Below are 23,508 nucleotides of genomic sequence, written 5' to 3' on the forward strand. Positions count from 1 at the left end.
AAAAAAAAAAAAAAAGATAGTAATTATCAATCCAAAAACAGCAACTCAGTGGCTTTTAATCTTGTAAGAGTAAAGAAAAAAATTTCATTTCCTAATTTTATTATATTATATTGTTTTCTAATGACTGTTATGTCATTCTTACGGGTGGAATAAACAATTTAGCACCCATGTCTGTCTTCGATGGGAATTAGATGCTTCAGACCTCCATATTTAAAAACATGGTGCAGAGAAAAAGCTGACTCTGTAGTCAGTGGAGCTAACTTTTTGCTTCAGTTGTTACTGAGTAGCTATGTTTTTTTTCTTTTTTCTTTTTTGAGATGAAGTATTGCCCTGTCACCTGGACTGTAGTGTAGTGGCGTGATTTGGCTCACTGCAACCCCCACCTCCCAGGTTCAAGCAATTCTGGTGTCTCAGCCTCCTGAGTAGCTGGGATTACAGGTGCATGCCACCATGCCCAGCTAATTTTTGTATTATTCGTAGAAATGGGGTTTTAGCACACTGCCAGGATGGTCTCGAACTCCTGACTTTTTGATCTGCCTGCCTTGGCCTCCCAAAATGCTGGGATTACAGGTGTGAGCTGCACACAGCCTACTAATTTTTATATTTTGGGTCATTCCCCTTTCTGAGATAGTATTATAATCTAATTCAGTCTTTTCCATGTCACATCTTAATTATTTTAAGGGTAGAAGATTGATAATCAGTTTTGCCAAAAAGTTTAATATACCAAATATATCACATTGAAGAAGTATTAAATTGCCCTCTAGAAAATCAAACTATTAAAAAATTGTAAAATGACTAGAAGGAATTCTTACCAGAATGTTAGCAGTGTTCATCTCTGCCCAATAGATTGTAGGGCTCTTATTTTCTTTTTTGTTTAGTCTCTGTTTTCTAAACTTTTTAGAAAGTTTATGTATTTCTTAATTTGAAGTACCTATTATTAAAGTTTGTTTATTTACATTTTTCATGCAAAGACTTAAAAAGTACATTCATAAGAGGTTTTGGTTATCAATAAATAGGAAAATCTTATAATAGGCTACTTTATTTATTTCATAAATTTTACAGTGTATTACATAGGCCCAGGCTGCTTGGCTTTCAGATTTTAACTCCAGTGCTTTCTGTGGGACAAACTGAGCAAAGTTCTTCTTTGTGCCTTAGTTTCCTTATCTTGCAGATGAGGATATTAATATAATATCTATGTTGTTGGGTTGTTATGAGGATCATATGAGTTAATATTTATAAAGCTTTTAGAACAGTGCCTTGTTTACTATGTTACTTTGCTGAGGCTGCTGTAACAAAATGCCACAGAATAGGTGGCCTAAACAACAGAAATGTATTTTCTCATAGTTTTAGAGCATGTAAATCCAAAATCAAGGTGTCTGGCTATTCATACATGGACTTCTCTCTGTGCACAAACACTCCTGGTTTGCCATCTTCTTCATGTGAGGACAATAGTCCTATAGAATTAGGCCCACTCTTATGTCCTTATTTAATCTTTTTTTTCTGAGGCAGAGTCTCATTCTGTTGCCCAGGCTGGAGTGTAGTGGCTGGAGTGCAGTGGCATGATCTTGGCTCACTGCAACCTCCACCTCCCAGTTTCAAATGATTCTTCTGCCTCACCCTCCAAGTAGCTGAGACTACAGGCACGTGCCACCACACTGGGTTAATTTTTGTATTTTTTAGTAGTGACGAGGTTTCTCCATGTTGACCAGACTGGTCTGGATCTCCTGACCTCGTGATCTGCCTGCCTCAGCCTCCCAAATTGCTGGATTACAGGCATAAGCCACTGCGCCTGGCCTGTCCTCATTTAATTGTATCCCTGTAAAGGCCATCTCTCCAAATCCAGTCACATTCTGAGGTACTAGGAGTTAGGCATTCACCATGAATTTTTAGAGGGGGACATATATTTGTCCACAATACTCAGTAAACTTTAGGGGCTATCATCATCTTCAATGACAACAACATTATTACTGGAAAACACTGTACTAATGCAGTGACATTGGCACCAAGATAAAATACAAGGAATTTAAGAACAACAAAAAAAAGACAGACATATACAAATATTAATGTAGAAGGAAATAAATAGTATAAGAGAGTTACAGAGAATGCAGTGATTATTTTGAGTTGGAAAAGATTGTCCCTGAAAGGATTAAATAGAATTTAGTGAAGAAAGTTGAACTGGGGAAAGCTCATAAGTTACATTAACTAAATTGTGAGGAAGGGAATAGTGGGGAAAAAATCCTTACCTGACTAATATCAGTTAATAGAGGGCCTTCAATGCTAGATGAAGGAACTTGTACTTTGTTCTATTGAAAGTAATGAAAGTTTTATTTTTATTTCTTTATTTTTATATTTTCTTTCTTTCTTTTTGAGATGGAGTTTCGCTCTTATTGTCCAGGCTGGAATACAATGATACGATCTCAGCTCACTGCAACCTCCATCTCCTGGGTTTAATTGATTCTCCTGGCTCAGCCTCCTGAGTAGCTGGGATTACAGGCCTGTGCCCCGACGCCTGGCTAGTTTTGTATTTTTAGTAGAGATGGGGTTTCTCCATGTTGGTCAGGCTGGTCTCCAGTTCCCGACCTCAGGTGATCTGCCTGCCTCAGCCTCCAAAAGTGGTGGGATTATAGGCGTGAGCCACCGTGCCTGGCCATGGGTGGGTGGGTGTGTGTGTGGGTGTGTGTGTGTGTGTGTGTGTATCAATTTGAAAACAAAAAACTTCTAAAATACAGTGAAACTGCAAACTATATCGAGTGCTGTCACTTACCACAGGGTGCTGTGAGAAATAAAACCTAACAAGTTTAAACTGGACAAAATAATTTTTTAAGTTGCTGAAGTCATCCCAGTGAACACTAATAAAGGCTTAAAATAATGTATTGGCAGCGAGCAAGAACAACAAACGAGCAAGATTTGAGTGATAGAGCCGGCAGGACTTGTAAAAAGATGGGATTTAAAAAGAGTTAGAAATGTGTTTTGAGGTTTTTTGCATGGGCATTGGAGAGCTGACTGTGGCACCAGAAAAAGAGAATAAGTGAGTTCTGAAAAGGATTAAATTTAATCTTTGGCATTCTAAGTATAAATGTGTTAAAGTAGAACATCCTCTTAAAAATGTGAGGTCAGCAGTAGAAATTTGGAATTTGATAACATTTAAGAGTTGGACAGGCCAGGCATGGTGGTTCATGCCTGTAATCCCAACACTTTGGGAGGCTGGGGCTGGAGGATCACTTGAGGACAGGAGTTCAAGACCAGCCTGGACAACATAGCAAGATTTCAGTTCTGCAAAACATTAAAAACTAACTGAGCATGGTGGCACACACCTGTAGTCCTAGCTACTCAACTAGGCTGAGATGGGAGGGTTTCCTGAGCCCAGGAGTTCAAGGTTGCAGTACGTTATGATTATGACACTGCACTCCAGCCTGGGCAACAGAGTAAGACTCTGTCTCTAAAATTTAGAAAAAAGATGGCACGTTGGCTCACACCTGTAATCCAGCATGTTGTTGGAGACCGAGGCGGGCAGATCATGAGGTCAGGAGATCAAGACCATCCTGGCTAACATGGTGAAACCCCGTCTCTACTAAAAATTAAAAAAAAAAAATTAACTGGGCATGCTGGCACATGCCTGCAGTCCTCGGCTACTCAGGAGGCTGAGGCAGGAGAATCACTTGAACTCCTGAGGCGGAGGTTGCAGTGAGTGGAGATCGTGCCACTGCACTCCAGCCTGGGTGGCAAAGGGAGACTCTCAAAAAAAAAAAAAAAAAAAAAAGAGTTGCACAATGTCTTATGCTTGGGAGGGTTGCCTGAGCCCAAGAGTTCAAGGTTGCAGTAAACTACAATTATGCCACTGTACTCCAGCCTCGGCAACAGAGTAAAGAGTAAGACTCTGTCTCTAAAAATTAAAAAGAGTCGCACAGTGTCTTAGGCTGCATAGAAAAAGATGTGAATCAAAGGAAAAAAACAGATCTTTGAGAGAGAACATAGTGTCATTAACAATGTGGGGGTGGAGGTAAGAAGCCAGATTGCAAGGAATTAAGAAGTGAGTATGTGCTGAGAAATGAATAATCTAACTATATTACAAATATATGAAACAACTTCAGTGAAGGGAATTAGGGGGAAAGGTGTCAACATAAGTAACTTTGGAAATGATTAGAGTGTAAGATTAAAGGCAAAAAAAGAACTACACATAAGTGCTTACTCTAGTTGATAAAGTTGTTACCCATGGGTATACAAGTTAACGATTCTGATAATTTTATACATGTATATGGGAATTAAACAATTATGTAAATTGATAGCAAATGTTTGCGAGCCAGGTTTCTCATTGTTGGAGTGGGAATCTACAGATAAGCAAAGGGTTGGAGACAGCATGAACTCATGTACCTTAACACAATGTGGATGATTACATATAGAAATATTTATAGATATATGTATATAAATGGGTTAATGTGTGTATTTCTTGGCTCTCTCAGCTGAAAGAGTCTATAAGCAATGATATCCCTGGAGCAGTGAGCTCACCTAGTACCCATATCTTGGTTTGTAATATCATTCTCCAATAAAAGATACCAGGGCTCCTTTGAGAAATGACTGATTCTAGGACTGGGGCAGGAAATACACATGATGGACCTGGAGTATCTCATAATGCCAGTAATTAAGAAGTATTCAAAACAAACAAGAAAAACAAAAACCTACATTGATGAGGATATGTCAAAAAGGATATAGGAGCCTACTAAGAGAGCTCCCACTGACCAAAGCTGAAAGAATTTGAGCAACAAAATTTTAAAAATAGCATTGGATAATAACTCAAAGTATAAACTAAATATCCATGAGTCACATAAATGAGGGAGAAGAGACAAGTCTTCCACACAGAAGAATTCCGAATAATGTGTGTAGCTACTCTGCCCTCAAGTAGAGTGAGCGTAAATCCCCACTCCTAAGGTGTTGGCTGTACATGTTAACTTCTTGCTAATGTGTATAATGTATACACTATGGAAAGGGAGGAAAAAAGTAACTTTACAATGGAGAAACCTGACAAATACTGCCTTAGCCAGGCAATCAAGGCCAATAGCCAAAAGTGATAAATCACATTAATAGCATGTATCCTTGATGTGATATGATGAGGATGGTACTTTATCTCTGTAGTCTTCCTTTCAAAAACCCATTTCTCTAGTCTGAGAAAAACATCAGACAAATTCCAGTACAGGAGCATTCTACAAAATACTTGACTCTGGTACTCCTAAAAGCTGACGAAGTCATCAAAAATGAGGAAAGGCTAGAAAACTGTCTGTCACTGCCAAACAGTCTAAGGAAACATGACAAATAAATGTAATGTGATATCCTAGATGAGACCCTAGGATAGAAAAAGGACACTGGTACAAACTAAGGAGATATGAAAAAAGTATGGAGTTTCTTTAATAATAACATTTCAATATTGGGTCGGTAATTGTTGCAAATGCGCCATACTAACCTAAGATGTGAATAATAGGGGAAGCTGGGTGAAGGCATGTCTTAGTCCATTTGGGCTACTATAAGAAAGTACCATGGACTGGGTGGCTTTCACAACATATATTTATTTCTCCCAGTTCTGGGGGCTGAGAAGTCTATAACAGTAGGTATAAGAGAACTATGTGCATGATCTTCCGAGTTTTTGAGTCTACAAAAACAAAAGGCAGAGGAATATAATTAGGTAGTTTATTTTGCTTTTTTTAAGGGAAATTTGAGCATATTAATATGTGATGGAAGATTACTGAAGGAGGAAAGGTTAAAGATGGGAAAAAATAGTAAGAAATATCAATTGAATAGATGATAAGTGCATAAGTGGTAAGACAAACAATAGAGAGGAGGGAATGTATTTTTCTCCAATTTGTACAAAAACGATTAGAAGACAGAAAAAAAATGCAGAGCAGTTTTAGCGTGGAGTAAGTAACAGACATATTGTGACAGCATCAGGTAACTCTAATCTTGATAGAGGTGTTAGGTGTTAAGGTCCAGGAGATGGGGAGATAAATTTACCTTATTGATTGTCTACCATTATTAAAGAACCTGTTTTGCTGGTATGCTTTACATCTTATTTACAAGGATTTGTAAAACTCAGAAACCTTAATAGGTCCGTCTTAAATTAAAGGAGACAAGAAAAGAAAGACAAATTTCCTAATGTCTAGTTTACATCATTCTAGGTTTCAATCCTGGTGATGTTACACATCTAAATTAGCTGTAGGGCACTTAATTTGCAAAACAAATCTTTGAAAATATAATGCATAGTGCTGGGCTCAGTAATCCCAGCACTTGGGAAGCCAAGGTGGGCGGATCACGAGGTCAAGAGATCGAGACCATCCTGGCCAACATGTTGAAACCCTGTCTCTACTAAAAATACAAAAATTAGCTGGGCATGGTGGCTCGAGCCAGTTGTCCTGGCTACTCAGGACGCTGAGGCAGGAGAATTGCTTGAACCTGGGAGATGGAGGTTGCAGTGAGCCGAGATCATGCCACTGCACTCTAGCCTGGCAACAGAACAAGACTCCATCTCAAAAAAAAAAATAAAAGAAAAGAAAATAGAGTGCATGGTAGAAATGGAATTCCCCTTTTTTTTTTTTTTTTTTTTTTCCCAGATAGAGTCTCACTCTGACACCCAACCTGGAGTGCAGTGGCACAACATCAGCTCACTGCAACCTCCACCTCCCGGGTTCAAGCAATTCTCCTGCCTCAGCCTCCCGAGTAGGCATGCTACAGACTTGTGCCCCTATGCCCAGCTAATTTTTGTATTTTTACTAGAGATGGGGTTTCACCATGTTGGCCAGGCTGGTCTCAAACTTCTAACTTCAGGTGATCTACCTGCCTTGGTGTCCCAAAGCGCTAATTATAGCACCATGTCCGGCCAGAAATGGAATTTCTTTTAATTTCAGTGAGATCACTTGGGCTTTGTACAAATGGAAGCTGACACCAAACAGATCTTTTAGGACCTGTCAATAGTTACTTGGCTAAATTAAGTGTATTAAAATGGCATGAATACAATTTTCTCAAATAGTAGTTATATGTATATGCTCACACCATTTTAAGGAGTGGGGGATGGATGGTTAACATTGTTTTTTCATTTGTACTTTATTTAGTGACTAATAAAGTAATAGATAATAGAGTAGTAACTTTATGTGTGTGTGGCATTAAAGAAAACTCTAGAGACCTTTGCACATATATTAATGCTTTTATTAAAATATATATTTTGATAAATACCTGGTCATTGTAAAAAGTTTAGAAAATGGTGTACTATCCTCCCAATATTTAATATGTATATTTTTTACCAATTGTATATATTGTAAACACATACATAACCCCTGTGTTCCTTCTAAGCTCAGTCACTGGAAAACAGGAGAATACCATTCTGTAGTTGAAAAGATTTTAGAAATGATAAAAGCTAGTGATATTTTTTTCTGATCCTTTTCTTTTTTAAACATCAGAACCCTTTCTTAAAGTAGTAAATACAAAATTAAAGCTGTCTTGGATGTCCTACCACCCAGTCTTTCCCCTTCCCTGAAATCAAAAATCTGGGTCCCTAAGTATTGCCAAGAATTCCTACTGAAAATAATTTTGCTCAACTCTCTAATATTCTGCTCTGTTAAAAGAATTTTGAGTTAATTCATTTCCCATTTTCTCAGTTTAAATTGTTTTTTTTTATTTTCTGCAGTAAAAACTAGATTTTCATATGCCTTTCCAAAGGAATTTCCTTATAGGATGAATCATGTAAGTATATGGTAAAAAATAAAACACTTATCAAAGCTTTATACAAACTAGGTCTATTTTATATTAGACTAAATTTAATAGTTTCCTAGAAATAGCAGTTTCAGGTATTACATGAATACAGACATTATTCCAAATTAAAGCTAAATAGCTTTTACCATTAAAAAAAAAAAAAAACTTCATAGTAGTGATTATCAACCCTGGCTGCTCATTAATTGTATATAATATTGATGTTGGATTTTTCAGAACAACTAAATTAGAACTTTCAGGCTTGGGGCTTCCAACATTGGTACTGTGTAAAAGCTCCCAGGTGATACTACTATTCAGCTGGTATTAAAAACTACTTTAATGGAACAGTATGAAATATAAGGGAAATTTCTATTGACATTTTAATAGGCATGTGCTTCTTTTTCCACTTTGCAAGGGATTTGTTTGTTCTCTTTAAGCTACATTGTTTTAAGTAGAAATAATTGTATTTTTGCATTTGCTGAGTAGAAAGTATACTGGAAAATCTGATGTTTTTACAGAATATTTTAAATAAAAGTGAGTAATAAGAATGCTTGTGAGAAGCTGGCTTTTCCTTACAAGGATTAAAATTTCTATAATCATAATTTGATGTGTAATATAATAGTAAAAAGTAATTTTTATTGCATATATTGATTTTAATGTAAATTGTGTTTATTGTCTGGATTTTTAAAATATTTTAGTAAAAATTTTTGATAAATTATAATGTCTATAATTTATATTAGATTAAGTAGACTTATCTAATTTGGTTTCAAGTTGACATTTTATTGATAGTCTTTTCTTTAAACAGATATTAGAATGTGAATTCTATCTGTTAGAACTAATGGTAAGTATATATTATGTGATTAATAGATTAAAACATTTTCAAATTTAATGAAATTGGAAATTATTTAAAGAAATGATATTAGGGAGATACATTTTAAAACCATCCACCTGATATGTGATAGTGAAATCATGGTAGCCTATTTATGTTAGCGTCTGTATTCTCTCTGAAGCCTGTAAAATACTTTATATATACTACTTAGGATGGGAAAACTTTTCTATTCTATAGTAAGTAACTGTAATAAAATTATTAGAAACAGACAAGTCAGGACATTAAACCACTGTAAATTATGTGCACAATTTGTGTGTGCGTGCAGTGTTATTTAAAGATAGATTATGTCTTTGGCAGAATTCTGCTCCTCCAGTTGGGAATTACGGATTTATAGGCTAATAAGAGGTTTCAGTGTGTTGCAGATGTGACACTTTGAGTCTCTAAGGGAATGAATGGATGCTGACTGACTGCCAACCGATTTATCAAGGTATATTCCAGAGAGAGCACTGCCTTCACTATTATAGTAGAGTTTAGGGCTGTCATACTGCTTGCTTAAGCAAATAAAAGGGAAGCAAGCATGAGTTAATGAAATTCACTTTGAAATAATACAATTACAAATGAGTTGGGTAATGATATCATTTTTGTGTTGTAATAAATCTGTTTTTTATACATACACATTTTTTAAACTGTTTCTAGGATTGTTGCTTGATAGTGTATCATCCTTATAGACCTTTGCTCCAGTATGTGCAGGACATGGGCCAAGAAGACATGTTGCTTCCCCTTGCATGGTAATTAGAACAGAAGTTATTAATAGTGTAACATGTTATTAGATAGGAAGGTTGACAACTAAATATGAAGTTCAGTATTTTTAAAGTCATTAAACTATTGCCCCAAGATATCTTATGTTGAGCAAAATACCACTTGTTAAATTTTAATAACTGTAGTGGAGTAAATAACAAAATGAAAACCATCCTAAATTATCTGTTCTATAAATATACCTATAAAATTTAATTTTATATGAAACACAGACTGTCAACATAAAAATTAAGACTGAAGCTATCTTTAATCAGAATACTTTTTAGTAGTATGTGACATACATATACATTCACTGTATAACTTTTGGTTTTTTAATTTGATTTTCTGATTTTTAAAAAATTAGAAAAATGTGTAATTTGTTATGAGATTTTGAAATTTAAAGTATATTTAGCTGTAATTTTATTCATTGATATATGTGTATTTGTTGTCACATTCATGTATCTATCCTTTTGCCTTGATGTTTTCACTTTCATAGCTGTGCTTCAGTAATATAAAAGGAAATAAATGTGTACAAAGATGGGAAATCTGGCCCTCTCTGGAGGAAATATACAGATGAGGTAGATCTGCTTTCAGTAATAATATGATTTACATTTCTATAGGAGGATAGTGAATGATACCTACAGAACGGATCTTTGCCTACTGTATCCTCCTTTCATGATAGCTTTAGGTACGTAAGCATGGTGTGCCTTTATTAGTTAAATTGTTATAAACCTATTTAGGTCATCCTAAACTAAATTTCACCCTATTGTACTTTATGTTTTTATCTTCCGTGAAGTAATAGACTAATCCTTGCATGTGAACTTTCAATAATACAAACTGCAACTGACACAAATCAGGATTGTTGTTCCCCCAACCCCTTTTTTTTTTGGTTAAGTTTTTTTGTTTTTTTGAAACCATTCAAAGTAGTTTTAATCAGTGTCTGAAAAGAATGTATTTGTTTGTTTACAGGGAAAAGTTCAGAATTAAGCCAGTATTAGTTGTAGCGTGTAAAATAATTGGACCTGTCCTTCATATCTTGAGCCGAAACAAGTACTCGGAGGTTGAGTAAAGAAGCATGTGTGGTCCATAATGCCTGGCTAGAGAAAGAAGTCAGCTACATTCATTCTACTGTCTGTGGAAGGCAGTGCTGTAATGGGTGGAGTCAGATAGTCCTAGGCTTAAACTTTACTTCCTTTACAATTGTGGGAAAATTATCTGACCTTTCTGTGTTTGGGTCCTTAATTATAAAATGGAGAGGATACTAATTCCATTGAGTCATTTGAAGAATTAAATGAGATAGTTTGTAGAGCACCAAATAATGCCGGGTATATATTGGGTACTTGTTAATTTCTTCTTTTCTTTTCCTTTCCCTTCTATTGATTTTTTTTGAGATGGAGTCTCACTCTGTCTCCCAGGCTGCAGTACAGTGGCATGATCTTGACTCACTGCAACCTCCACTCCCTGGGTTCAAGCAATTCTCCTGCCTCAGCCTCCTGAGTAGCTACAGGAGGATTACAGGTGTGCACCACCACACCTGGCTAATTTTTGTATTTTTAGTAGAGATGGGGTTTTGACCTGTTGGCCAGACTGGTCTTGAACTCTTGACCTCAGGTGATCCACCTGCCTTGGCCTCTCAAAGTGCTGGGATTGCAGGTATGAGCCACCGCACCCAGTCCCTTCTATTGAGTTTTATAACTCCATCCTCTTGATTTTCCCCTTATTTTCCATTAGTTTCTCTTTGTTTATTTGTTCAATTATTCCTTAAATGTTGATGTTTCTTGGCTTTCTTAAATCAGGGCTGACAAATAGGTTGTACTTACACTTCTGTATTACTGGCAGCTCCCTGAAAGGACTGGATTTTAAGGGATTTTGAAGTGACGCCTGGGTTCAGTGGGTAGGAATACTGGGATCTGCATAGGTAGGAAGGAAGGGATAACAGAACATGTGTCATATCTTTGCCATCACTGCTTTCTGTCTTGAGTACTTTCACTGAGATTCATAGCTTCCACAATCACTTATGTGCTGAAACATTGAAATTTCTTTATTTAGCCAAGAGCTAGCCACTCGGCAGTTCTTATATCCATCTTCCTTTTACACAGCTCCACTTGGCATCTCACCAGCACCTCAGACTCGTGATGAGGATTGAGCTCATCTCTTTGTGCCAAAATATGTTCCTCCTTTTAATGTCTTTGCCTGCTTGGTGAATAGCACTAGTTATTTACCTTAGTTGGAAACCCAGCAGTTAGGCCCTTTCATCTCCCTCAATTCCCACATGTAGTTGGTTACCAATACATTTTATGCCTTCCTTTCGATTGTCCCTTCTGTAATCTCATAGTCATCTTCTCATTTCTATCCATGTTACCACAGCAGTCTCCTAACTGGCTTATTACTACTCTCCAGCATTCCTATGCTCAGAGAGCTGATCTATCCTCCACACTGTTGATCTAGGCTAGTGGTTACAATGGGGCATAATTTTGTCCCCAAGGGCACATTTGGCAATGTTTGGTTTTAGTTGTCATAACTAGGGTTGGGTGGTACTGGCATCTAGTAGGTAGAAGCTGGGGATGCTGCCAAGCATCTTGTAGTATGCAAGACAGTGTCAAACAATTGTCGGATCTAAGATGTCAGTAGTGCCAAGATGGAGAAACCCGGTGCTAGCAAGATTTGTCTCCTAACTTATATACATACTATTTATCTTCTCCACTGTCATTCTTTTAAATAAGATTTGGCTTAGACATCACCTCTTCAGTGACCCTCCCCCTACCCTTTCAGTGTCACCATAGTCTGGGTTTAAGATACTTTCTCAATCTCCAGTGTACTCTATGCATATTCATGTTAATAGCATTTTCCACTGTATTTTAATTTCCTGTTTTTATTATTTCAGTTCTTTAGTTTTTTAACCCCTTCTTGACCTAAGCCCTACTCATAGCTTTGACTTAGGGCAACCAGTGTGTAAATTCACATTTGAGTTGCTGTTTGCCTAGAATGTCATCCTTAGCAAAGTAATATGGGTAACCAGACCAAGGAATATAACTTAAGCTGGTGTGGGTTCAGGGTAGCCAGGCTGCTCAGTAGAAATTGTTCTAGGCAAAATTGTGATGTAGATTCTTGTCTTTGAGCACTTTTACTATCTTTGTTAGTTTATATTGTATATAACATATATAACTAATATTGTATACAGTATATTACATTTGTTTTCACCTCTGATTACAATACTGAATTCTGTAAGGATGTGCCCAACTTTCACATAACGTGATCATATGTTCTAATAATGAAAGAAAAGAAAAAGGTGAGGCAACACTGCATTTTGTGTGTGTGTGTGTGTGTGTGTGTGTGTGTGTGTGTGTGTGAGTGAGAGATAGAGTTTCATTCTTGTTGCCCAGGCTGGAGTGCAATGGCGCGATCTTGGCTTACTGCAGCCTCTGCCTCCTGGGTTCAAGCGATTCTCCTGCCTCAGCCTCCCAAGTAGCTGGGATTACAGGCATGTGCTACCATGCCCAGCTAATTTTGTATTTTTAGTAGAGACATGGTTTCTCCATGTTGGTCAGGCTGGTTTCAAACTCTCAATCTGAGGTGATTCACCCGCCTTGGCCTCACAGAATGCTGGGATTACAGGCGCGAGCCACTGCGCCCAGTGCAGCATTGCTTTTAATTGAAGTGTAGAAACATGGTCAACATTGTTAAAACCTAGTGTGTTAATTGACATTTTTGTTTGTTTTTGTCACACTGACTTCTGGGTGCAGTTTAACTGCTACTTTGTACACTGCTGAGGGATAACTCCCCTTTTCTGTTCTCATTGGATGTTTTTCCCACTTTAACATGCCTGACTCTCAAGGCAACTACAGCATTACTAGCACACAGTAAGGACCAGACATCAAGAACCTTGGTGTAATTTAGTAATTTTTTTCTGTCTCAGATTAAGTTGGTGAGATGGTCAATGGTAACTCTTATAGGTAGTATAATTTTTTTTAAAGAGTGTTGGAAAATACACAGGAAATTTGTAGTGAAAAATCTTTGTTAGAATCATATATGCTGTGTTTGTAGTTAAACATGGACAGTGGTCTCTCATTTTCATTTCAGCTTGCCTACATGTAGCCTGTGTTGTACAGCAGAAAGATGCCAGGCAATGGTTTGCTGAGCTTTCTGTGGATATGGAGAAGGTATTCTGTAAAATTCCCTTAGTTGTATATAAACTTGAATGTCTAAAAATTAATGTCATATTTACTTATCATGAGCCTAAAATCTTATGATGTCCCCCAGGCTCAGAAGATTATTGGTTACAAAATATTAAGAAACATGGGCTGGGTACAGTGGCTCCCACCTATAATCCCACCACTTTGGGAGGCCTAGGTGGGTGGATCACCTAAGGTCAGGAATTCAAGACCTGACCAATATGGTGAAACCCCATCTCTACTAAAAATACAAAAATCAGCTGGGCATAGTGGCGCACACCTGTAGTCCCAGCCTCTCGGGAGGCTGAGAGAATTGCTTGAACTCAGGAGGCAGAGGTTGCGGCGAGCCAAGATCATACCACTGCACTCTAGCCTGGGCAACAGAGCGAGACTCCATCTCAAAACAAACAAACAACAAACAAAACATGTTTGGTGGGAAAAGTTAATGCTGATTATTTAAGTTATCTATCTCTTTTCAGTTTAGGATTAAGTAGAATGGTAAGCTTTTGGTTTGATTTGTTGTAAAGTAGCCTCTAATTCCCATGATTATTTTAAAAGCTCCCTGGTAACCACTGAATACAACTGTGAAATGCTGTAACATAGCCTGTCTCCTGGCAAAATGGCTTTTGCTGTGTTTCTAGCTTTTTTGCTCAAATGTTAAATGCATTAAAATTAATCCTAATGTTAGGGTCTACTCAGGTGGGAAAAAAGGGCTAATTTGGAAACTAGTTATTTCAAATTTGTAGCTGCCAATTTTTGAGTACCTTATGTGTAATTAACAGAGAATCAAAACATCTGTTGTGCACTATCCCCCACTAAGTTGTTGAAAACAACTTATATTAGAGGAGTATGCTCTATAGTGGTATATTCCTTCATGATTAGAACCTTTATTCTTAGTACGTTTCAGTTTAAAAGATGTCATCAGATGGAAGGAAATCAACTGAAGAGATAGATAAGAACGGGCAGTACATACGTGCTGAAAAGTGAGGGGCCAGAAGGAAAATCCTAAACGGCACTGCAGTGAAAATTACTGCTTTCAGATTTATCAGGATTGTCTAACCTAACCTGAGCACTTAGGGACAGAGACTATTTACTGTTTTCTGAAGGTTGTCTAATAAGTGATGTGTGCTCTTTATATGAAATGGTGCTTGTTTTTGCCACTAACAACTTTTCTAATATTTTCTTCTAGATTTTGGAAATAATCAGGGTTATTTTAAAACTATATGAGCAGTGGAAGAATTTCGATGAAAGAAAAGAGATGGCAACTATACTTAGTAAGATGCCAAAACCAAAACCACCTCCAAACAGGTACTTGGTAGACTTTAATTATTGTCATTTAATTATATATCATACTTAACATACTTTCCTTAGATTATGTTGTTTTGTATCTTTTTTAAAAACATTTCTTCCAAAATTTCATGATCCATGTTAATTTTATTTTTTTAAATTTGTGACTTGAGAATGTCTCATTTAAAAAAAAAATTAATCTGATTAGTAACTTTTCCCAATGCAGTAGAGGTGTATTACAGGTATCTCTCAACATATGGTCATATACCATAAGTTTAAAGCTGACAGCATTAGCAATTTCATCTGAAATTCAGGCAGAATTCAGAACTGTAGTAGTTTCATGTCAGTTTGACTCTGTGCCATCTTTTTTTTTTTTTTTTTTTCCTCTGCTGGCTATTTTTTTTTTTTTTTTTTTTTTTTTTTTTTTTTTTTTTTTTTTTTTTTTTTTTTTTTTTGTGTGTGTGTGTGTGTGTGTGTGTGTGTGTGTGTATGTGTTAAGTAGGATCTGTTCATTTAATTCTGTGGTTCTCAGCGCTCACTGTGTATCAGTTCATTTGAGGCAGGGAGAAAGTCAGCAGAGAAATAAAGAAATGCTATCCATCTTCATTGTTTCTTTAGAAAAATGATTGTTATATAACAATAGATTTATGGATTGCTACTGATAAGTTAATGTTACAATTTGGAAAAAGTTAATATTTATTCAAGGAGCTGTTTAAGGCAGTCATTCAAACAGCTACCTTTGGATGCATTTTTTGCAGAAATTCCCTGAGTGATTCTCCACTAGTGGCAGGGCCTGAAGCTGCAAGATGATGGTGGACAAGATAAGGCAATAATCCTATTGCCACAGTTACTGGTATTTTCAGTTTTAGTTATTTTTAAGTATTCAGCATTTTTATTTTAAGTATTCAGCATTTTCCAGGAAATTATATTTCTTTCTGACTTATAAAGGTTTGCTGTATTTATATGTTTTTTTTTGAACACTTCTTATTTTTCATAAATAGTAGGAATAGGATTTTATATGTAAGATTTAATTTTATAGGAAATTTGTTTAGAAGAAGCTATAGTCTCTATGTTGAGTGATACCTGTAATAACAATGAAATCCCATACCCTAATTTAAAGTTTTTGAGTGTATACGGACACTAATTTCCAGAATGCTTGTTATGTGTGTGGACACAAAGTTACATAAGAATAAAAACATAAAACCAAATGTTAGTCTTATGGATTTTAATTTTTCACGTGTCTTATAATGAGGAATGTCTTTGTTTTATATCGTTGTGCCGTAGAATAATGAACTTTAAAGTTAGTAGGCTTATCAGGTTGTTAAAATGGATCTTTTAATTGGTATAAAATCTCTTTCTTCCCCATTTGAACAGTGAAGGAGAGCAGGGTCCAAATGGAAGTCAGAACTCTAGCTACAGCCAATCTTAAAACATTCCGAAGAATTCCGTAGTGGACTGCTTGGAAATAAACCATTGGACAGATTTCAGTAATGTCTTCAGTGGAACACAAATGAAAATGAATAGCTTGTTTCTGTCAAGCATATTGGAAAGTGATTTTATTTTTGCAAAATAAGCTTTTCTTTAATATGATTCTAGTACATAATTGATTAAAATCTCTTGATTATAAATGTTTGGAAAGGTTCTAAGGGGACCTACAGAAAGACATACATAGACATTTCAAAATTAATAGCTTTTGATTAGTATAATATTTCTTAATTTGGATAATAGAAATTGTAGCTTTTAATTAAGCCAGGAAACATGAAGCATAATTTGTTTAAAATTCTCTTTGGTCATTGAGGGACCAAAAAAGGACGTAAAATTTACAGTCAGTATAACTGAGGGGTTTTTTTCCCCTCCATAAGTTTAACTTTAAAATTGTATTTAAGGAATCAAATCTTACAAAATCCTGGAAGATTTTGGTAACGATGTTGATAATTTCAGGGAAATTAATCAAGTACCTATATTGATTTAAAAGTGTATTTTATTCAATAGTTTGAGGATCTTGCCATGAAAGATACTGGCCCAGCCTAGCAGAAAAGTGCAATATGTATAGCATACTTTGACATTTTAAAAGCTGTATTCCATAACCATTTTGAAATGCTGGGCAAACTACATGAAGTTATTTATAATTAATTCACAGCTAATCAGGCATTTTGAAAGCTTAATTGGATTAAAAAACCATAATGTCGGAATTTGATAAAATTTTAATGTTGATTTTTACTGTGAAAAGTTTTTTATAAGATAAACACACCCTATTAATTTTGTGTCTTGGTGTGGATTTACAAATTTGCTACAGGTATTCTGAGCCAGGAACACAATCAGGTTTCAGGCCAGTTTGATACTGGCTGTCCTTAATTCTAATATGAGAGTAGGACATCATACTAAATGTTATGTCAGTGGGACATACTGTCAGTGGGACGTACTGTCTGTTGAACTTAGCAAATTAATATTTTCTTCAGACTTGAAGGAGAGTGATAAATAAAATTTGGAGTCATAGGATATTGATGTACAATTGAAGGATTAAACATTTTTAATCAATTGTGGACAATGGCTTATTAAATTAAATGTTGACCTCCTAGTATAAAACTGCAAGAATAAAAGTAAGTTCTCCAGCTTTATCGACTAGTGTCTTGAATTTATCTTTTTGAATTTGCCTGATGTTGTTTTTTGAGAATTCTTCTTCCTTAAGTATTAAAGCCTTTTATAGGTTGTCAAGGGGGTAATTTCAAATCGTTTATAAACAGATTTTAAATAGAAAATTTATTTCTGATGGAGGGTATCAGATGAGGTGGAAAGGGATGTGTAAAGTCAAACTGCTGATATATACAGGTTTCCTAGGCTTATGTTAAGATAAGAAATAAAATGAAAAAGCTCTCCTCAGGTCTGAAGGAATTAATGTTGGGCTTAGGTAGGACCTATAGTCTTTGTAAGTTTTTATTTTTAAAATTAATTTATTTTTAAAATTAATACCATGCCTCTTAGTTTTGTTTTCAGTCTCTTATTGTGGAAAATTTAAAACAACATATACAGGAGTAAAGTAGTGTAAGGAACCTCCATGTCCCTATCACCCATCTTCAGTAGTTATCAATTTATAGCCAATTTTATTTCATCTGAACTCCCACCCACTTCCCCCAAGTTACCATCCCACATCTTATTTTGAAGCAAATCCTGGATAGCATATAATTTTATCCATAAATATTTCAGCATGTATTCCTAATAGCTCTTTTAAAAAACAAAGTATTATTGTGCCTCAAAAAGAATTAGTAAAAATAGTATCAGATTTTCAGTTATTTCACAAATATAAAAATTGTTAAAGAGTTCTAGTCAGGATCTAAATAAGGGCCACAAATTACAATTTATTGACAAATCTTTTGTCTTTTTATTATTTTATTATTACTATTTATAGACAGAGTCTTGCTCTATTGCCCAGGCAGAAGTACAGTGGTGCAGTCTTGCTCACTGCAGCCTCTTCCTCCCAAGTTCAAGCGATTCTCCTATTTTAGCCTTCAGAGTAGCTGGGATTACATGCCACCGTGCCTGGCTAATTTTTTGTGTTTTTATTAGAGATGGGGCTTCGCCATGTTAGTCAGGCTGGTCTGGAACTCCTGTCCTTAAGTGATCTGTCTGCTTCGGCCTCACAAAGTATTAGGATTACAGGTGTGAACCACTGCACTGGGCAATGTCTTTTTAAATTCATGAATTCCTTCTCCCTCACATTTTAAAAATTCCTGTTTTTGGTTTGCTTGTCTACTTAGAGTCTCTCACCATCTGGATTTTGCTGTTTGCATCCTTGACGTGCCATTTATTGTGTTATTTTCTCCTCTATATTTTCTGTAAATTGATAATTGAATCTATAGGCTTGATCAGATTCAGGCTCACTTATTTGCTTGCTTCATTTTCTTCTGCTTTTTTTTTTATTAGACTGCTATATAAATAAAATAGTAGTCTTTAATCAGGAGATAAAAAACAATTGAGTTTCTCTTTCTCTGATTTGATAGCAGCCATTGATGATATGTATTGTTTTTAAAAATCAAGTATTACCATAGGTGCACTGTCCAGTATAATAGCTACTAACTACATGTCATTATTGAATACTTAAAATGTGGCTAGTGTGAATTGAGATGTGCTGTAAGTGTAAAAATAAATGTTGGGTTTCAAATAGTATAAGATCTCTAATATGTTTATGATTACATATTTTAAATGGTATTTTGGATACACGGGATTAAATAAAAAATTAAAATCAATTTCACTTTATTTTTCAATTTTTTTAATATAAGATTTCAAATCATGTAATAGCTTGCATTAAAATTCTATTGAGCCAGGCGCGGTGGCTTATGCCTGTAATCCCAGCACTTTGGGAGGCTGAGGCGGGTGGATCACTTCAGTTTAGGAGTTTGAGACCAGCCTGGCCAACATGGTGAAACCCCATCTGTACTAAAAAATACGAAAATTAGCCAGGCGTTGTGGCGTGCAGCTACTCAGAAGGCTGAGGCAGGAGAATTGCTTGAACCTGGGAGGCAGAGGTTGTGGTGAGCTGAAATTGTGCTGTTGTACTCTAGCCTGGGTAGCCTGGATGATAGAATGAGGCTCTATCTCAAAAAAAGAAAAAAAATTATATTGGACAGTGTTACTGTAAGACACCAGAGGGTACATGTTAGATCCCGGTCTCCTCATTCTCCCTACCTCTCATTCCCATTTTGCAGAGGCAGCCATTTTCAACTTTTAGTCACTTCTCTGTTTACTTCTGCATTTCCAAGTAACAAGGTTTTAATTATAACATTTATTTGAACACTTATTAAAAATATTCCAATTATGTTCTAAGCTCTCTGCATTTATGAAGTAAATCCTTAGAACAGTCATTTTAGAGATGAAGAAACTCCGGAGCAGAAATATTAAGTAATTTACACAGTCACAGATTAAGTAAGTGACAGAGCTTGGATTAGATTCTGATTTTAGAATCCGGGCATTTGGCCAGACATGGTGGCTCACACCTATAATCCTAGCACTTTGGGAGGTTGAGGCAAGAGGATTGAGGCCAAAAGTTTGAGACCAACCTATGTAACAAAGCAAGACTCTGACTCTGTTTATTAAAAACTAAATAAGGTATTTTTTTAAGTCTGGGGATCTAATCTCCAAATGTATTGCTATATTGCCTCATCCACTTATATTTCCCTCATTTTTTAAAAAAATTATAAATATTATCTAATTCCCTGCTATGGAAGATGAAGATATGCTTTTCATACTTCTCCCCCATTCTCCTTCCCCAACCTGATCTTATACTGGCATGTCTACTAATTGTATAATTTTGGTTAAATTCATATCTAATATATAAACAAATAATATTGCCTTCTATAGTATACTATGATTACCATTTTCTTTTATAATATTTTTGTATTTCTGGAAGTAGTAATTGCCTTGATTATAATTTGTTCAATTTCATTTGTATCTTCTATTAATCATCAGAATCATTTGTCATTATTTATTCTCTAAATCACAGGGAAACAACATGCTTCTTGGAGTTCTACAGCCTTCAGTCTGGACTGACTACTGTCTCAAAGTCAAGTAACACGATTATCATAATAGAATTGATCATATTGGGACTTCCCTTTGTTTTCTCTTGCATTTAAGATATGGGGAATCCAAGTCTTTTTCTTTCATTATAGATAAGGTCTCCCTCTGTCACCCAGGCTGTAGAGCAATGGCACAATCACTGCTCACTGTAACCTTCAACTCCTTTGTTCAAGCAATCCCCTACTTCCGTCTCCTGAGTAGCTAGGACTATGGGCTCATGGCTAATTTTTAAAATTTTGTGGAGATAGGGGTCTCACTGTGTTTCCGAGGAGGGTCTCAAACTCCTGGCCTCAAGTGATTCTCCTATCTTGGCCTCCCAAAGCCCTGGGATTACAGGCATGAGCCACTGCACTTAGCCGGTAATCCACATCTTTTTAAGTAGGACCTTGTTCTTGAGAGTTCAATGTCTTCTCATAATTCTAAGGATATTAATTTAGGTTTTTTGGTTGTTTTAAAATTTTCTTTGTTCCCTGCATTAACACTACAGGTTGAGCATCCATAACCTGAAAATCTGAAATCCAAAATGCTCCAAAATCTGAAACTTCTTGAGTGCCTACATGATGCCACAGTAGAAAATTCCATATATGATTTTATGTGACAGGTCACAGTCAAAACTTTGTTTCATATACACAATTAGTTTCAAATACTGTATAAAATTAACTTCAGGCTGTTTGTATTTTTTTTTTTTTTTTTTTGAGACGGAGTTTCACTCATGGTACCCAGGCTGGAGTGCAATGGCGCGATCTCAGCTCACCGCAACCTCCACCTCCTGGGTTCAGGCAATTCTCCTGCCTCAGCCTCCTGGGTAGCTGGGATTACAGGCACACGCCACCATGCCCAGCTAATTTTTTGTATTTTTAGTAGAGACGGGGTTTCACCATGTTGACCAGGATGGTCTCGATCTCTTGACCTCGTGATCCACCCGCCTCGGCCTCCCAAAGTGCTGGGATTACAGGCTTGAGCCACCGCGCCCGGCCCAGGCTGTTTGTATTAAGTGTACATGAAATATAAATGAATTTTGTTTAGACTGGGTCCCATCCCCAAGGTATCTCTATATACAAGCAGATATTTCAGAATTTGAGATACTTCTGGTCTCAGCTGTTTCAGACAAGGGCTATTCAACCCTGTATTTCCTTGAAGTTACTTTTTGCTATTTGGTTTGGTCATAGTCTTTAAAGTTAGAATCTTGGTTGTAACTTTCTTGGGATCCTTCATATTTGAGAGACACAGAGAAAGCTAATCGGAACATCTCTTGTGTGCATGGGCAGGACTTTTCTGTGGTGAGCTTCACTGTAGTTAAGGGAGCAGCAAAGCTTTTTCCTTAACCATGCTTCATACCCCAACATGATTTTTTAAAGGTTTTTCTTCAGGTTAGTTGAATTTTTCTGGAGAGGAATCGATCTCAGGTAGTAGGAGATGGGCTGTCAGATCTCAGAGTAGAATAAAGGCAAGAAGCTAGCTAACTCATAGTTCAGTACTGAGAGTTTCACTTTATCTTCTTATTTTCAGTAAGGAGTCCACTGCCATTCCTGCCCCCAGATGTTTAGTTAGGAGTTTCACCTGCCATCTTTATCCATTAAATTAATGCAAACAGTAACACAATATCAGCTGCCTACAAACAGGTAACATATTGTACATATTCACACAGTAATAATAGCAGCAAAGTATTAAATTTCTGACATGTATTATCTGATTTAGTCTTCACAACTTTACTGTGAAGAACTGTTATTATCCTTATTTAAATTCACTTCAACCATATTCTGCCACTATAATAATACCTTATTAAAATTTCTCTTTTTTTCTTATCCTCTGCTCCTTAGAGAACCTTGTAGCATTAAAAAGTGGTGGTGATAAAATTATATTTTTTCATTAATAAAGTGCTATTTTGGGGGCACTGAAAAGTATTTTTTACTGGATGGTAGGATAAGCATTCAATTTTTTTGTGTCTAGTCATATAAAATTTCTCATAGATTAGCTGCTGATCCTACTTCTATCCAGTATTTTTTTCTTTTTGAGACGGAGTCTTGCTCTGTCACCATGGCTGGAGTACAGTGGCACGATCTCAGCTTACTGCAACCTCTGCCTCCCAGGTTCAAGGAATTCCCTTCCTCAGCCCCCAGAGTAGCTGGAATTACAGGCGCCCGCCACCACACCCAGCTAATATCCAGTATTTCTATGGCATATACATACTAGATGGCAAAAGGGCATATTATCACAGAATCCAAGAAACCCCACTGAGATCATAAGCAGGGAAGAAAGATGATGTGAATGAAAGAAATCTGAGATACTTTAATTCAGAACTCTGAGGCTATCCACTATTGCCAAAGGACATCTTCCCTCTATTCCATTATGAAAGTGATGTAGAGTACATACAGCATTTAAAAATGTAATCTGGCTTTTCTCATACATATCTAAAACTTTTGATCTGCCCTTGTATTATTCAAGTAAAAGTGATATTCTCCCATTATTGAAATGAACAGACATTTATTAAACGATGTATTAATCATATGCTTATATATTCACATTTTGAGGTCTCTGGTACTACAGACTTTAATATTGGTTTTACTCATAAGAGTTTTGTTGCATAAGGCCAGGTGCTGTGGCTCACGCCTGTAGTCTCAACCCTTGGGAGGCTAAGACAGGGTGACTGCTTGAACCCAGGAGTTTGAGACCAGCCTGGGCAACATGGTGAAACCCTACTTCTACAAAAAACAGAAAAATTACCTGGGTGTGGTGGTGTGTGCCTGTTGTCCTAGTTACTCAGGAGGCTGAGGCAGGAGAATCATGTGAGTCACCCCAGGGGTCAAGCTGCAGTGAGCTGTAATCATGCCACTGCACTCCAGCCAGGTGACAGAATGAGACCCTGACTCAAAAAAAAAAAAAATTCTTGTGTTAAGTCAGTGCAGTTTAAAAAATATAATGTGTCCAGAAGCAGTCATTGCAGTGAGCGGAGATCCCTCCACTGCACTCCAGCCTGGGTGAAAGATTGAGACGCTGTCTCCCTGTCTCAAAACACACACACACACACACACACACACACACACACACACACACAATTTGTTAAATATATCAGAATAACTGACAACTAAAATTGTCTTTATAAGTTTGATCTAATATAGAAGATAC

At 36.4% G+C, this 23,508-nt stretch overlaps 2 protein-coding genes across 8 annotated transcripts in view; one reads left to right on the forward strand and one right to left on the reverse strand.

Moving 5' to 3' along the window:
* Positions 1-17,429, forward strand: part of CCNC (cyclin C) — a 28,927-nt gene extending 11,498 nt beyond the window's left edge. For 2 of the 3 annotated variants that reach the window (XM_017507677.2, XM_017507680.2), the window contains 7 exons: positions 7,667-7,722; positions 8,534-8,569; positions 9,254-9,345; positions 9,973-10,040; positions 13,433-13,512; positions 14,714-14,832; positions 16,186-17,429. In XM_017507677.2, coding sequence (XP_017363166.1) covers positions 7,667-7,722; positions 8,534-8,569; positions 9,254-9,345; positions 9,973-10,040; positions 13,433-13,512; positions 14,714-14,832; positions 16,186-16,240 — 506 coding nt within the window. In that variant the 3' untranslated portion in view covers positions 16,241-17,429. Of the gene's footprint in view, positions 1-7,666; positions 7,723-8,533; positions 8,570-9,253; positions 9,346-9,972; positions 10,041-13,432; positions 13,513-14,713; positions 14,833-15,569; positions 15,665-16,185 lie in introns of all 3 variants that reach the window. The other variant, XM_017507678.2, reaches the window with a different exon arrangement.
* The window catches only part of TSTD3 (thiosulfate sulfurtransferase like domain containing 3), a 63,530-nt gene that overhangs the window by 25,824 nt on the left and 14,198 nt on the right, over positions 1-23,508 (reverse strand). For 3 of the 5 annotated variants that reach the window (XM_037731102.1, XM_037731105.1, XM_037731103.1), the window contains 2 exons: positions 11,173-11,262; positions 5,539-5,641 (listed from right to left, as the gene is read on the reverse strand). The exons of the other annotated variants lie outside the window; for them this stretch is intronic. In XM_037731102.1, coding sequence (XP_037587030.1) covers positions 5,545-5,641; positions 11,173-11,262 — 187 coding nt within the window. In that variant the 3' untranslated portion in view covers positions 5,539-5,544. Of the gene's footprint in view, positions 1-5,538; positions 5,642-11,172; positions 11,263-23,508 lie in introns of those variants that run through there. 5 annotated transcript variants of the gene reach the window in all.

The sequence above is a fragment of the Cebus imitator genome, unplaced genomic scaffold (genome assembly GCF_001604975.1).
Source record: "Cebus imitator isolate Cc_AM_T3 unplaced genomic scaffold, Cebus_imitator-1.0 Scaffold382, whole genome shotgun sequence".
NCBI lineage: Eukaryota > Metazoa > Chordata > Mammalia > Primates > Cebidae > Cebus > Cebus imitator.